The sequence below is a fragment of the Corythoichthys intestinalis genome, chromosome 3, assembly GCF_030265065.1.
Source record: "Corythoichthys intestinalis isolate RoL2023-P3 chromosome 3, ASM3026506v1, whole genome shotgun sequence".
Lineage (NCBI taxonomy): Eukaryota > Metazoa > Chordata > Actinopteri > Syngnathiformes > Syngnathidae > Corythoichthys > Corythoichthys intestinalis.
In genome coordinates, this window is record NC_080397.1 from 13,534,518 (window position 1) to 13,550,828 (window position 16,311).

Sequence of the window (16,311 nt, forward strand, 5' to 3'; positions counted from 1 at the left end):
ATTTGAGCTCGAGCCAAACTTGCTTGTAGCATGTCCTCGGTAACAGTTTCCAGTGCAGCTGTAATTCTCTGCTTCAGTTCTGGTGGCTTCTTTGCAAAATTTGTGAAGAAGGCAAGCTGCACTGTCTTTGGTGACTGAGTCTGAGCATAATCTAACACGCAAAATGCCTTTTCTTTTGAAGTGAACGGCATTTCTTAACCTGAAAAGATAGAAATGCCAAATGTTACACACAAAAACGTGAAATGTTTCCACACAAACTGTGAAAATTTGAGGTCATTCCAACGCAAATTGCCAAAATTATTGGCCTACGAAATGGGGTCAAACACTTTGGAACACCCTGTATTTCAGTAACCATGGTGAATTCAGGATGAAATATACGTTTTCCCAGCTCAGATGAGGAATCAGTGAGGAATCTCAACAGCAGATTTCAAGAATGCATTGGTATAAGAGGATGCCATTTAAAGAATGTCATTTAAAAAAAACTATCAGGACCCCCACAATGTGTCCATGGGTAAACATAATTAGCTAACAATAGCACCACTATGTTCATAGGTGGCATAGTTGTGTAATATTGTATTTCCTGTTGTTGTTTGTTCTTCTCCTTTTCTGCTTGCTTCCATTCTTTCTGTCCCCTATCTGTTAGTGAACAAACACAATGGGAGTATACCAAACTCCCATGTGATACAATAAAACTGTTCAGACCATAAAGACACTCAGATTCCTATTCTCTGTGTCTTAGAACCTGAACAGGACAGAAAAAACGTGTAAATGGGTCTTAAATGGCATGTTTTAAGGTTTCAGTTACTATAAATATAATATTTTTCTACCACCACTCTTGGTTTTATTGGATTGTTAAAAAGTTACCTTTTTTGGGAGGTCACCCTGTACACCTTTCCACTGTTTTAACGGCTTTAATGTTCATTTATAAATTAACTCCAATTAAATGCATTTTGACAGGGTGGGTTGTCAGACATCGAATGATCGACTGGTGTGACTTTGCAGCTGCACAAAGAACCTCATAGCGTTATAGTGATGAAGACAAAATCATTGGTGTCTCGTGGCACTCAATGTCACGCTTGTGTTTTGTGATCTTAACAAATGACTGTAACGTTTTTCCATCATTACCTCACTGGCTGCCCGTGTCCCCCGATTGACGTCCAATACATTTTGACTAGGAGGGTTGGCAGCAATCTTCCGATGGTTGTTTCTTCGGTTTCACTTCCTGTTTATTTTGGGCATTTCCAGTTCACTTCCAAGCAGGGTTGTTGTTGGCGTCCTTTTTAATTTTTGTCTTATTATTTTGGACAATATTATTTTGGACAGAAATACTTATTAGTCTTAGTCAGATTTTATAATTTCAAAAAGTGTTCGTCTTCGTCTAGTTTTAATCGACAATTACTCAAAATGTTTTCATTTGTAAAATTAAAAAGTTTTAGTCGAAAAATAAATGTTTCCAACAATTTCAAATAAACATTGACAGGTGAGCACAAAATTTTAGCGTCTACAAGAGCATCTTCGTGATGGTAATACACACTCAGCAGAAAAACAGTACATTAGTTTCAATTAATTAAACCCACCTCGACGCCACAAACTGTATGTTGGGGGGGGGGGGTTGTTCAAGAGTTTAAGAAGACACTCGCCATGCTAATGTGAATGCAATGCTAATGCTATAAGTTACATTTGGTGTGTGATGATCAGTCCACATAGACCTTTAAAGGCTGAATCAGTACTTCTCAAATAGTGGGGCGCGCCCCCCCAGGGGGGCGCAGAGCGATGCCAGTGGTGGCGCGTGTGACCTCGGGGAACATGCTTTTTTTTTTTTTTTTTTTCGTACTAGAATAAAGTGCACTTGCACATCCACTCAGTGGGTGGCAGTGGCGCTCTCATTTTCAAAGTGCGCGCAGTATTTTTGAAGTAAGCAAGAGCACTCAGCACACGGAAGAGACTCATGAAGAGCTGGAGAGCTGTGCGCTGTTTTCGAAAGCCGTTTTCCAGCCGGACTCACGCAGCGACCCACTGTATTCTCCGGTTCTCACGTGTCCGCCCGAGAAGTGCCATTTTCGGCTTGGGATCGTCACGATGACTGCCCTCACCTACGGTTCTCCCTCGGCCGCCGATAATGCGTTTTTTTTCGGGCCGTTTGCCTTTGACATTTAATACAGTGGTAGACGAGGAAAGACCACTGTTTACTGTGTCTAAAAATGATTATAGCGGACAGCCGGAAGCCAAATCAATTAAGACGCCACTTAAAGACATTAGACCCCAATCTCATTGGTAAGCCGCTTGGTTGTTTTTCAGCGAAAACGTGCCAAATATTGCCAACAATCATCCTGCTTTGTCAGTGTTATCAGTAAACCAGTGAGAAATGTTAGCATGCTCAGTGCAAAATAACCCCACATCATTGCAAACTGGAGGTGATACTGGGAGCAGCGAGCAGCGAAAATCAAAACTGTCCTTCCGTCCAAAGACACTTTTTTTTCTTCTTCTATTCAGTTTTGTTTTTTCGGTCAAATTTTTTGGCATATTGTCCTCATGAGTTAATGTTTCTAATCAATTTGAATTTGTTATTATTTACTGATTTTATTTTTCAGTATCAAGTGGTCAAAAATGTACCTTGAGTGTAGTTTTTACAGTTTGGATGTGACTTTTTTTTTTTTTTAATTCAGGCAAATTGATGCGCCTTAAGTCTTTTCTGTTACAAACAAAACAATGTTAATAAAGTTATACTTTATAAGTTCATCTCTGTTATTTTCTCTAATAGAAAAAGAAAGATACAATGTGAGGCAGAGACGTACTTATAATAGTAATATTATAGAAAAATGATACTATTTACAGTGGCGGCAGAGTTTGGGGGGGCGCGAAACATTTACGTCTTCCTTGGGGGGGGGTAACAGAAAATAATTGAGAAGCACTGGGCTGAAGCAACATTGAATACAGTGATCCCTTATTTTTCGCAGTTAATAGGAACTAGAACCCGCCCGCCGAAGTAGCGCCCCACCACCCCAGTTGTATTTATTCATTCATTTATTTATTCATTTATTTGTGTGTTCAATGTATTTATTCAGATTTATCATTGGAAAGACATAATTATAAAACATGTTTTTTCACTTTTTTCCCCAAAGTATAAATAAAAAAACAATTGTGTATAAATATATGGCGGAAAACACTCAGGTGACTTGAAGTTCCGCTCTGAGACCCCTAATTTGGCTACATTTCAAAATTGTCCTATATGCATCTCTGATACATCATTGGAAAGCTTAAAATCTGAACTTTCTGGGGGAATAAATTTTTTAACAAAATTAAAAAAAAAATGTAAATAACAAAACCCTAACTGGAAGTGAGAGCATGACTGAGCATAATTAAAGACGCCATGATTTTAGCGAGATATTATCACGTTCTTACTTCTTTTCGATCCAGAAACTCCATGTGGCATGTATCGCAGAGTGTCAAGACAGCTGTCTGTGAATGGCCACAGCCGGATTTTTGGGGGATTTTATGGGTGAAACATGGTAATATAGCAAGGTTCGCGATGCAGAAATCGCAGACATCAAGGAGCAGTCGAGATTTTATTTTTCATATATTTTTTTAAACGTTTTTTCCCCCAATTTTTCTTTGTTTGGATTGATTATTTATCATCTAAAATATTGGGGAAAATGTGACAGTAACAAAAAAAAAAAAAAAATTACAAAAAAAAATACAATTGAGCGATAGTTATGAGGTAGATATCCGTGACTTATTTACAGACACTATTTCTTTCATTGTGATGTAAGTTGTTTAAAATATGCGAGTGAATAATTTTTTGAAGTCTATTTAAAAAAAAAAAAAAAAACTAAATATTAGACATCAATTAATGATTCTAAGCTAAAAATGAGAGACATTTCGTATAATAAATATAATTACATGCCTTCTTTTTATGGCTTGGTTGAAACAGAAGTGGTTGCACAACGTCTGTAAATGGGGGTTTACGGGGTAAAACGGACAAATTAAAAATAGTTCGGGGGCTTAATGCGCCATGAATCTGCTATAGCAGCAGATAGACATGTAGTTCTATCAAACACAACAGTTCTTATGGCTTAAAATACAGCAGCTTATTTTAAAGAGGGGTGCAAGAGCAGAAACTGCTTTTTCAGCCTAGTTAGTGTTTTCCTCCATATATATTTTTAAAAAAGGGGTTTTAAGCACTTCAAATGTAATAATTATGATTAAAGATGCACCGATACCGATACTAGTATCGGCAGGGGGCGCCGATCCGGCCCAAAATGGTGGTATCGGTATCGGCGAGTACCAACAAAGACGGCGCCGATACCATTTACCGGTCCATTATTATAACATATGACCGCAGCCTTTTTTTTTTCTCTCCTGGCGCTCACTACACTTTGTCTCTGTGTTGTGTGATGACACGTGAACACCAAGCAGCTATCGCTATTGGCCTGCTCCAGACCAATGAGAACGGGCCAGTAGCCACTCCTGACCAATGACAAGGCCGCTATGTCGGCGCCGCCAACATGGCGGCGGTCGGGAAATATTTCAAAATAGAAATCCCGTCAATTAAAATCAATGGCTGCATGCAAGATTTGCGGCCTGAAAGTTTCGAGATGTGGAGTTAAATCGGCCAGTTTCAATACCTCGAACCTAATAAAACATTTGAAAACGAAACGTGAACGAACACAACGAGTTTGAGCCTGCAAGAGCAGGACTGCTATCCAGAGGACGGGCGCTGGACCGGTGCAACAATCTCTGGTCAGTTCACTACGTCAACTTTGTCTTTTACTTAAAGAAATGCTGCAGTAATTTGGGAACTGTTTCCAAAGTAGGGTTGAGAGATGGGATGCTGTGGTCAATTATTATTACTTATAATTGTTAGCGTCCGCAAATGCGGAAACAAGGTTGGACCTCGAAGCGGACAACAAGCAGGGGATACATACAAGGGTTTAATTGCAAACAAAAAATTACACGCGATCGCGGGATAGTAGAAATAACAAAAGGAGTCCGTGACAGCAGGTCGACGGAGCTCAGTACTACAAACTCGAAGGTTAACTAAGACGATAGGCAGCGAGCCAAAAAGCCAAAATAAAAACACTCAAATACCTGCACAGGGTAGAGGTTACAAACGAGTGCAGCACACTAACAGAAAAAACCCAATGCAGGGGCGTAACAAGCAAATGTAGCGAGACTATAGTGTGAGATGTCAAATGGCGATCAGCAAAGCAAATATCTCGGCAGCCTTCTCTGAGCTCACCCGTGCTTAAATGCTGCGTTGATGAGCCCGCATTGGATTCAGGTGTGACATCAGGAACGCCCCCACTAACAGCCCAGCAACAAAACACAATCTAACCAGCAGCAGAATGTGACAATAATTTCATGAAAGTTGCACTGTTTGGCCTTTGAGAGGTTTAAAAAAAGTTTACTCAGTTCATTCAGAGTTTATTATTATGAACTTATTTTTACTTTCTTACTGTTGGGCTAGTATTATACTTTGTACTAGTCTTTTTCCTATTTTAAAAAGGTAAGCAACAGCCTGACAAAGACTTGATAGCAATGATTTCACATCCAATTATGTTGCTCTTTGGGGGGGGGGGAATATATATATATATTAAAAAACGGGACGGTATCGGTATGGTATCGGTATCGGCCGATACTGCACAGCCAGGTATCGGTATCGGGGCCAAAAAATGGTATCGGTGCAACACTAATTATGATACATTTTAAACATGTAACTGTCCCACCGAATTAATTTTAAACAAGAAAAATTAGACAACCGATCCATAAAAAAAGTAGAAAAATGCTCGTCTTTATTAAATGCTTCATTCATGGAGTGAGACCACTCAAATCCACTCAAGCTGCTCACTTACACACAATGAGTTGCCTCAGCAACTGTTCAACAAGTTAAATGATGTTGACGCATGCGGCGGTTTGAAGCGCGAAGTATCGAGGAATCACTGTATTTTATCTTGGCAAGATAAGAAAGCAAATCTTGTTATGTTTCAAAACAAGCAAGCCTGGAGAGGACACCCGTGAGTGTGGGTGAGGGAGGTCAGCACGTCACATGAGTGACATGATCAAACACTGCTACGATGCAGGCTAACTACCTACACAAAAAGATAATGTCACAATTTGTGAACATACAGTGCCTTGCAAAAGTATTCGGCCCCCTTGAATCTTGCAACCTTTCGCCACATTTCAGGCTTCAAACATAAAGATATGCAATTTAATTTTTTTGTCAAGAATCAACAACAAGTGGGACACAATCGTGAAGTGGAACAACATTTTTTGGATAATTTAAACTTTTTTAACAAATAAAAAACTGAAAAGTGGGGTGTGCAGTATTATTCGGCCCCTTACCTTTCAGTGCAGCAAACTCACTCCAGAAGTTCAGTGAGGATCTCTGAATGATCCAATGTTGTCCTAAATGACCGATGATGATAAATAGAATCCACCTGTGTGTAATCAAGTCTCCGTATAAATGCACCTGCTCTGTGATAGTCTCAGGGTTCTGTTTAAAGTGCAGAGAGCATTATGAAAACCAAGGAACACACCAGGCAGGTCCGAGATACTGTTGTGGAGAAGTTTAAAGCCGGATTTGGATACAAAAAGATTTCCCAAGCTTTAAACATCTCAAGGAGCACTGTGCAATCCATCATATTGAAATGGAAGGAGCATCAGACCACTGCAAATCTACCAAGACCCGGCCGTCCTTCCAAACTTTCTTCTCAAACAAGGAGAAAACTAATCAGAGATGCAGCCAAGAGGCCCATGATCACTCTGGATGAACTGCAGAGATCTACAGCTGAGGTGGGAGAGTCTGTCCATAGGACAACAATCAGTCGTACACTGCACAAATCTGGCCTTTATGGAAGAGTGGCAAGAAGAAAGCCATTTCTCAAAGATATCCATAAAAAGTCTCGTTTAAAGTTTGCCACAAGCCACCTGGGAGACACACCAAACATGTGGAAGAAGGTGCTCTGGTCAGATGAAACCAAAATTGAACTTTTTGGCCACAATGCAAAACGATATGTTTGGCGTAAAAGCAACACAGCTCATCACCCTGAACACACCATCCCCACTGTCAAACATGGTGGTGGCAGCATCATGTTTGTGGCCTGCTTTTCTTCAGCAGGGACAGGGAAGATGGTTAAAATTGACGGGAAGATGGATGCAGCCAAATACGGGAACATTCTGGAAGAAAACCTGTTGGTATCTGCACAAGACTTGAGACTGGGACGGAGATTTATCTTCCAACAGGACAATGATCCAAAACATAAAGCCAAATCTACAATGGAATGGTTCAAAAATAAACGTATCCAGGTGTTACAATGGCCAAGTCAAAGTCCAGACCTGAATCCAATCGAGAATCTGTGGAAAGAGCTGAAGACTGCTGTTCACAAACACTCTCCATCCAACCTCACTGAGCTCGAGCTGTTTTGCAAGGAGGAATTGGCAAGAATGTCAGTCTCACGATGTGCAAAACTGATAGAAACATACCCCAAGCGACTTGTAGCTGTAATTGGAGCAAAAGGTGGCGCTACAAAGTATTAACGCAAGGGGGCCGAATAATATTGCACGCCCCACTTTTCAGTTTTTTATTTGTTAAAAAAGTTTAAATTATCCAATAAATTTTGTTCCACTTCACGATTGTGTCCCACTTGTTGTTGATTCTTGACAAAAAATTAAAATTTTATATCTTTATGTTTGAAGCCTGAAATGTGGCCAAAGGTTGCAAGGTTCAAGGGGGCCGAATACTTTTGCAAGGCACTGTATAACGGAAAATATGGCGCATTTTCATCTCGTTCTCGTCTCGACAGACAAAAACTGGCATTCATCTCGTTATGTTTTAGTCTCCCAAGACATGTTTTCTGCTTGTCATCGTCACGTCATTGCCATGAAAAAAATTGTTCGTCGCTGAAATATTTTCGTTATCGTCATCGTTGACAAAAACAACACTGCTTCCAACTGTTTTTGGTCTGAAATAATGACAGCTAATTGAGATTTTTTGTGTGTAAATAATCTCTGCCAGCCCTCCCAGTCAAAATGGAGTACTGAAGGGTTCTGAAACATGTTCGTCTTCTCAGTTAAATTGAATTTGATGTGTATTACTGTCAATATCAATTTAATATACACCAAATTCTAAAAGTAGTCAGGGAGAGAATCAGAGTTGCTTGTCCGAGTTTGGTTAAAGACGGTTGTCACATGCATCCCACGGAAAAAAGTGTTCTTGCTCCTGCTAGATTTGCCGCTTCCATTGGCATGTGCACAGCTGTGATCAGCGTCGTCTCACATGCAGCGTTTCTCTCTCACGCCTGCGGTTCTGTCTCCCACCAATGAAAACCGCCAGCGCGGCAGCTTCGCCCGAGGCGTCGGCGCAGCGCCGTCACCTCCTGTCCCGCGCGATGGCGTGCGTCTGTGCGCTTTCCCCTCCACCTGCGAGGCGTGTCTTCCCATCTCTCTGTCTTTATCTCCATCCCCGGTGCTGCCGTCAGGTGGTGTCGGCGCACTGCTCCTGCTGGGACAAGTTTGCGATCGCCTCTAAACAAATTTGCTGTAACTTTATCTGCAATTGGGCCCTGAATTGGGAGCAAATAGAGACGGCTTTGTGAGACTCCTGGAAGGGCGAGGGCAGGCAGCCAGGGGAAATGATACTGGGGGCTTTTATGTCAAGCAAAGTAGAACTCTTATCAGGAAGAGAGCCCAGACAAGGGAGCTACTTCTAGAGGAAACTGGAGCACCTATCACCTGCTTTGCATTTAGATATGAAAAAAAAATCACCCTGCTGAAATCAAATTTTACAAAAAAGACAGGTACAGAAGCATCTGTTGGCGTATGTGTACACCCCAAACCACTCCAGGTCTCTTTAAATTGCTCCTTTGACTCGTCTTCAAAGGCGCTGTCTTAACTTTTCAAACTTTGAGAGCCAGGGCTTCGTCTTTGCCCACAGCAAGGGACAACTTTGAACCATTTACTTGAACATTTTTACTACTCTCGTCATTTGATAGTTGAAACATAGCGGCGGAAGCCACACGGAATACCAAGTCAGAGTTTAATCACCAGAGATAAAGACTCGTGAATGACAAAAAATGTCAGGGCACTTTTGGAAATTGGGATAGTGTTGTTTGCAGCTTTGTGGCAATTAAGATTTTCAACTGATTTTTCTAGAAGCTCATAAAAAGAAGTGAAGAGCAGCATCTGGCTTTCTTTTAGAATAGTGTATTCTGCAGGCGTTCAGTAGGGGGCAGTCAAGCACCACTGAATGATGCTCGACTAGTCCAAAGCAGGACACAGTCCCCTGCTCATTCCAGCCCTCCCTCTCTAGTTTCATCAAACTTAACAGGGCTTCTACTTGCTATCTGGCAACACTTAGTGCCAGCATGGAAAATGATGTAAGAGAGATAAAGGCGACCTCTGAAATCCAAACTCGGGTTTCACTCCACTGAGACAGAACAGGGGGAAAAGTTTGCCTGGTGTGTGGTTAATGTAAGCCAAAGTACTGAATATTACCCTCCCACAGTGCCGCGAGGACGCGGGCTGTGTTTTGAAACAAATAACGCAGGCTCCAGCTCTCCATGAGCACCGACTGCTTGAATAAAACATTTGGACTTTTCCGTGTTGTTGACATCCTTTTGTGATCAGGGGATTTCTGAATATTGAACCGAGCATCAAAGAATTATGGAATCCAACTGCAGGGATTGTCAAAAACAATTAGGGTATTGGTTTTGGACTCCTGTTATCGGAGTCAAAAATTTATCCCATCGTGATTTTGCCGTTGTTATAGTCCATTTTGGGTATATTTAAAATTTAAGTCGTCACAACAATAAAAGAAATTTGAAAATACTTACACATTTTTCGACTACTTTCTCAAAATTACTCATTTGTACGCTTTTATTGGGCACTATTTGAACTCTTTGGCTGCCAGTGTTGCACTTAAACATCAACATTCAGTCAGTAATAAATAATAATAATAAATAATAAAATAAATAAATAAAAAATAATAATACTGTTTGAAAAAATATATAATTCTAATTGAGCTCTATTATCATTACATTTTGGGTCATGTAGGCGACTCTTATATAGCAAATGTTAATATTCTTATATATAGTTATACTATAAGTAGTAATAAAGAAACAAAAAAAAAACAAATAAACAAAAAAAAAACTTGCGTCCACATCAAATTTTGGGTCATGTAGGCTACACTTATATAGCAAATGTTAATATTGTTGCCTACATGACCCAACATGTGACGTATACATATGTGGACGCCATGTTTTCATGGGTTTATCTTTTTTTTAATTATTTAAAATAGTTACTTGCCATCTAAAAGGTTAATAGGCTAAAATACTGATCATATACTGTATAGTCTTTTTTAAAAATCACTAGAACACGTAAATATAGGTTAGGCAATTTCTCATAGTCCAAAACGTAACCTTTGGTTGAATCCCAATTTAATCTTATTGTGTGCACCAATAACAAACCAACAGAATCATTTAAGTACTGTATTTGTACCCGTTATAGATCACATTAACTTATTAGCAGCCATGGACGGCAGTGGACATCCAATCTGTTTGAACTGGGAGGGTTTATTTGCTGCCAACCCTTCCAGTTCAAGTGGATTGGACGTCGACTCATTTTAAACTAATTTAAATGTCTATCACCATCAATAATAGTGAACTCGTAAAGTTAAATTATCCCCAAAATTCAAATTGATTAAAAAATATCGCAACTCCCTAGTTTGATCATGATATTTTCATGATGTTTTTGTTTCCCGCTACTTTTTTTGTGGTAGCTGCCATCCACAGCAGGCTCCTTCCCGCTCCCTCATCCCCAGGCGAAGAGCTCGCAACGTAGCGTCGGCTGGGGCGCGATGGGGGGTGGCTGCGATGGACCCGTCTCGCTGGAAAGGTCCAAACACCGCGGGGCCACTCTTAACCAGCCGGGGGGGAGTGCTAAGATGGGGTAGGACCGTTCACTTCTGCTGGTTCTGTCCGTCACAACGGGGCCCTCGGCTAAATAGCCAAATGGAAGCGAAATGACAGGGTCAACACAGGTTAACAGCCTAAAGCTAGGCTTTTTTGGGGAGTATTTTTATAATACATTAAAGAAGGTTTGAGGCAAAAATCAGGACAGTAAGTTGCAGATTTTATGATTCCGACAGAGAACATTCACAGAATTACATACTAAAATATATTTCTCATCATTCAATGGTTTACATATTACTATTTATTGCTGTATAATTATAACTTCAACCACAGCGGTTTAAACAAAACAAGAGCTCCTTTGTTTATTTTAGTCAAGTTGTGTGTCGGCACCTCATTTGCACGTTGTTTTATCGAACATGTTTATTAATTAACGTTAGTGATCTTGGCTGTTTTGATTTGTAGGAGGTTGAAGTGGAAATGTTCGCTTTGTGTTAGCTTTGTGCATAAATCAGTTTAATAAGGAGGGAAGTGGTCCAGTTGCTTTAAAAATGACACAAGGGTCATTTTTGTTTTTTTGTATACATCTTCTTATTTGATCTTTTTAATGCATGAACATAATCCAATAGTTCACAGCCAAACCAAAATAAAAAATAATCCCCATATTCAGTATGAGATGGGGGAAAAAAATGAATAAGTAATAATAATATTGCACTTTAATATTCTTTGCCAGAATTCCAAGGGAACACAGAATTGCGTTTGGCTGTACCATGACCAAGACCTTCATCTATTTTACACGAACCATACATACTGTATATCACTCTAAAAATTTTTAAATGGAGAGTCATTTGCGTTCCCAGTATAAATCAAGCTGTATTTTCACTAAAGTTGGACAAATACATATTTTTGTGTGTATTATCAATTGCAAATTCAAGGGTACAGGCTACTAAATTCTATTTTCCTAAATTTAATTGACTTCTCGTAAAAGGTTGTTATGGAATTTTGCTGTGTTCCCAGTATGTTTCATTCAAATTCAGGCTATAAAATATTTAATATAAATGGAAAAAAATACAAAATACTAACAAAAACAATCTTGAAACATTTGTTGTTTTTTAATTAAAATATATAATTAAAAAGAAAAAAAAAATTCTGTTCGTCCCCAGTGTCACTGTCCACTCTGCTAAGTTGTGTTAGTGTCCGTTTAAGGAAATTTCCCATTTATAAATGACATCACTCTTCTGCGATAACATCCCACCACTGGCGGGAAATGCAACTGCGGTAAGCAATTTTATTTTTTACCTCCTTTAAAAACCAGATTTTGCAGTTTTATGAAATATATTCAGTGTGGTTGATCATAACATGTCCACTCTTTTAAAGCTATATATCAAAGAAAATAATTGAATTGAATCATATCAAGAGGTTTATTTGTAAAAATCTGGATTTCTCATCAAGTACCCAAAGTCATGTTAGCTATTATGCTTTACTTTAGCACAAAATGTCCACTATATTAGTGTCCACTCTGTTACATCCAAACGGCACCCTATTAAAAAAAATATTTTTGTGTATGGTTAATTCTTTATTGAGAGAAACAAAAAAGTTGTTCCTGTTGGGATTCGGTATTTGTTTGTTGGACTTTAGCAGATTGACTTATTTATGTGAAAAGTACATCTGACCAGTTTTGAAAGATGTTATATTTAATTCATGCTTAGTTTGTTTTTGCCTAATTTCACATTCAGTTTAAGGTCTTGGTTACGAGTTCCCAAACTTTTCTGTGATGAAGAAGACAAAACATTTTTTTTGTTCAGATGCCGAGATGCATGTGTTTATGTGTGGGTGGGTGGGTGCAAAGAAAATTATATACTGACGGCCGAGCGATGAATGTGCCTGTGTTTTGGCCGGCACTTATATTTTAACAGAATTACATGCACATGCTCTCTTTTTGAATCAGGCTTTTATTAGTCTTAACAATGGAAGAACTTTACTTTCAAGTGACTGGCACATAATGTGTTATATTAGTATGGTACTATTCATTTTCATTTCTAAACTTATTTTTATTGTGTGTTTTTAATGTTTAAATAGTAAAGCATTGGACTTTGTGTACAGATTACAGTTGATTCAATTGTACTAGTTCAAACTGTTGATTTTCTTTCCCCTCAAGTTTAGCTTGATAGTCATTTCACCCTTTACAGGGTTAAGTGACTAGTTTTGGTAATTTGGAGGGGGAAAAAATGTTTTATCAGTTATTCTACATTTTTTATTTTTTATTGTGAAATTTGAAATGTTAAAATAAATCAAATAAAAAAATCAATAAAAAGTTATTTACTGAAATTGATTAGTATTTAACTCATTGTTTGCCATTGACAACAATAGATGTTCAATTCATTTAAACTGGGAGTACTACCTGTGAATGCTCATGTCTCAGTGCCTTTGACGTCAAAAGTCATAATAGATTGGACCTCTCCTGCTGTCATTGCCACTGAAACATGAGCATTCACAGCTAGTCCTCCTAGTTTAAATAAATTGGACGTATATTGTTGTCAATGGCAGCCAACGAGTTAAGCACTAAGCAATTTCAGAGTGTTATAGGAGGCAATAACCCGAGTGTATTAATGTTTTTTTTTTTTTTTTTAATTTGATTGATATTGTTTTAATATTTTATTTAAAATTTCAATATGTATAATGACTGATAATATAAAACTCAAGTAATTTCTTCAAATTACCAAAACACTTGCTCTGTAAGGTGTAAAATGATAACACATTTATCAACACATTCACCCCATCCCAGACAAAAGGGATTGGACATCTCGTGCCGTCAATGTAAGTCATGAGTTCAATGTAGGGCTGCAGCTATCAATTATTTACGTAATATATTAATCTATTGCACTTTCAAGAGACCATTAAATGTGAATGCAAAATATAATGCTGGAGTGTGTCTTCAAACGATCCAGAATTGCATTTTCATTTCACAAAACCAATGAATGCATTTAAAGCTAAATTATTATGCCAGAGTTTAGATCAAACATTATAAAAAATAAATAAAAGAGAAACTAAGTGTAACAAAAGAACAATTGGCTAATTTGCATAGCAAAAGCTAGCTTAAATGCTCCAAAATGCTAACTTTTTATTTTTTTTATTTTTTTTACAGAGCTCTTAAATCTTTCAAACACATATTCCGACAAAAAAATCTAAATATACTTCTAAACCAAATTACAAATGCATAAACAAACATATTAGGATTATTAAAAACATACAGTATGTTGGCCATAACAGTGAATCAGTTGGATACAGCCGTTAGATGAGTCATGTCATACTCACTGTTGCCAGTAGAAGTCAGTGTAACCACCCAAATCAATAAAACTAAATGCAAACACTTTCATAACAAGCCATTACAACGTCACTCTAATTCAAAGAATCCTAGGAACAGCAACAATTGTTTCGAAGCTTTTTTCTAATCGAATTACTGGAGTTAATCGTTCCAGCATTAGTTCAATGAGGGTTTATTTTAACAATTTATTTTTAAATTCCTAATAATCCTTCTCCATTGTCAGCAAATTTTCTTCCCCTAGCAAAATTCTGGGCTTTATCAAAGGTTAATTTTCCCGGCATTGCTTGTTTTTTTTTTTGTTTTTTTTGTGATGCAAGAGGAGGCCCTGATTATGCTTTCAACCATACATGTCTAAATTGGGGTATTGCTGCTTGGAGTGACAGGGTTAGGGACTCTGGGTGTGGCTGGTGCGAGGTCACATGCCGGGCTTTCGGGGCTTTCGTGCGGAAGGGTCAGAAACCATCGACGACCTCAACCCCTGGCATGATTGACATGGCGGAAAGAGACGCTTAAACCTGAGAGAGTCACCAATATAAACAGTCCTTGCCACTTTGTTCAAATTCCCACTTTGTTTTTGTTCATTCTAGCTCTTTGTCATCCTGGTCTGGAACTTTGAACTCTATATGATTCCGCTGGCTTTGTTGCTGCCCTTGGCCTGGAACTACATCCTCATCTCGTCGGGCAAGGATACAAGACAAGATGTGGTGAGTAAGCTCGCCAATATCCCTCCGCCTTTCTTTCCTTCCACTGTAAAAGCCTCTTTGCCGGGGCACACAATGCGCTGCTAAAACTGTGACGCCATTATTTTATAGGGACACGCCGCTCTTGTCTCTCCCGCAATATTATCGCATTAAAGTATACGCGTACAAGATTAAATAGACTTAAATCGTACTTCACCATTGTGAAAGTGAGTAGAAGCAGTTGAGATAACCCTAAATGCAGGATTTGATTAAAAAAAAAAAAAAAAAAAAATTAACTCGTTTAAAAAATTTTTTGGGATTATAATGCAGGTTTATAATGTATGCAAATGTAAAAACAAATGCGGGTATTATTTTAGGACAGGAAAAAAAAAATCTCACATCTTTGAGGCAAAGAATGAGAGGAAATAATAGGCAGTCACCTTGAGCTACGTTACGCCACTTACCTGCCGGTTTATTTATTTCATTCATTTATTTTTATCTCTTCTACCAATTAAATGATGTCAAAGCAATGTCATGGGAAAGAAGCATGTTTTAATCACGCTCGGACACATTTCGGGGAAAGAATGAGAGGCGTGAACAATCAAGTGATTAATTTTAATAAGAGTCGAAAAACAGAAAACACACCAGATATTCGCTCGCTGGTGTATATTTATCAGCATAAAGAGTGTGTATTTTTCCCTCTTTTAAATATCATTTTAACCGGTCTGGAATCTGGATTCAAAACTAATTTTACACTTTTTAATTGTGTTAAAGAAACTCTCATTGAGCAAAAAATGATAAATCTACAAAATACACACCTTTAAAATTGGTTCATGTGTTTCAGATCTAATCTCAAGTGTAAAAAAAGCAAAATATTCTAATCATCAGTTTTCTTGTTTTCCACCCATTCACCCTTCAAATATGAATGCCACTTTGATTTTAGAGAATATTTTTGAATTGCCTGTAGATGGCGACATTGCTTGACAAAAAAAATAATCTCGCTGGCATACCTGAAACTGCAGGATGATTTGTTCTCTGCATACCTGCTAGCCATGTATCCCTTCCTAATGATAGCCCTCTTCCACGCTCATCCTAATTAAAACTAGACAAGAGAGCTTGTACATTCTTGTACGTTTCCACTTACTTCACGTATGAGTAAGTGCGTGCAACTCCCACTTGATGCCGGATGGCTTTTCTCTCCTCTTTGAAAGAGACGATTGCGCCTCAAGTGCCACAGCAATTGCTTTGGAAATTAAAATGTGTTGATACTGTTGTAGTCAGGCGAGTGCCTCTTCGGACTGAAATTCATTTCTCTTTGCTTTAAAATGATTTTATTTTTTCAGGTTTTATAACACATTGGCTTACATTGACGGTGATAGAGGTCCATTCCATTTGAACTGGG

General features: G+C 38.4%; 1 protein-coding gene across 3 annotated transcripts in view; it reads left to right on the top strand.

The window, feature by feature from the left end:
• Window positions 1–16,311, top strand: part of LOC130913862 (multiple C2 and transmembrane domain-containing protein 1) — a 266,167-nt gene that overhangs the window by 145,958 nt on the left and 103,898 nt on the right. For all 3 annotated transcript variants that reach the window (XM_057832765.1, XM_057832766.1, XM_057832767.1), the window contains one exon: window positions 14,817–14,933. In XM_057832765.1, the coding sequence (XP_057688748.1) occupies window positions 14,817–14,933 (117 nt within the window). The remainder of the gene's footprint in view (window positions 1–14,816; window positions 14,934–16,311) is intronic.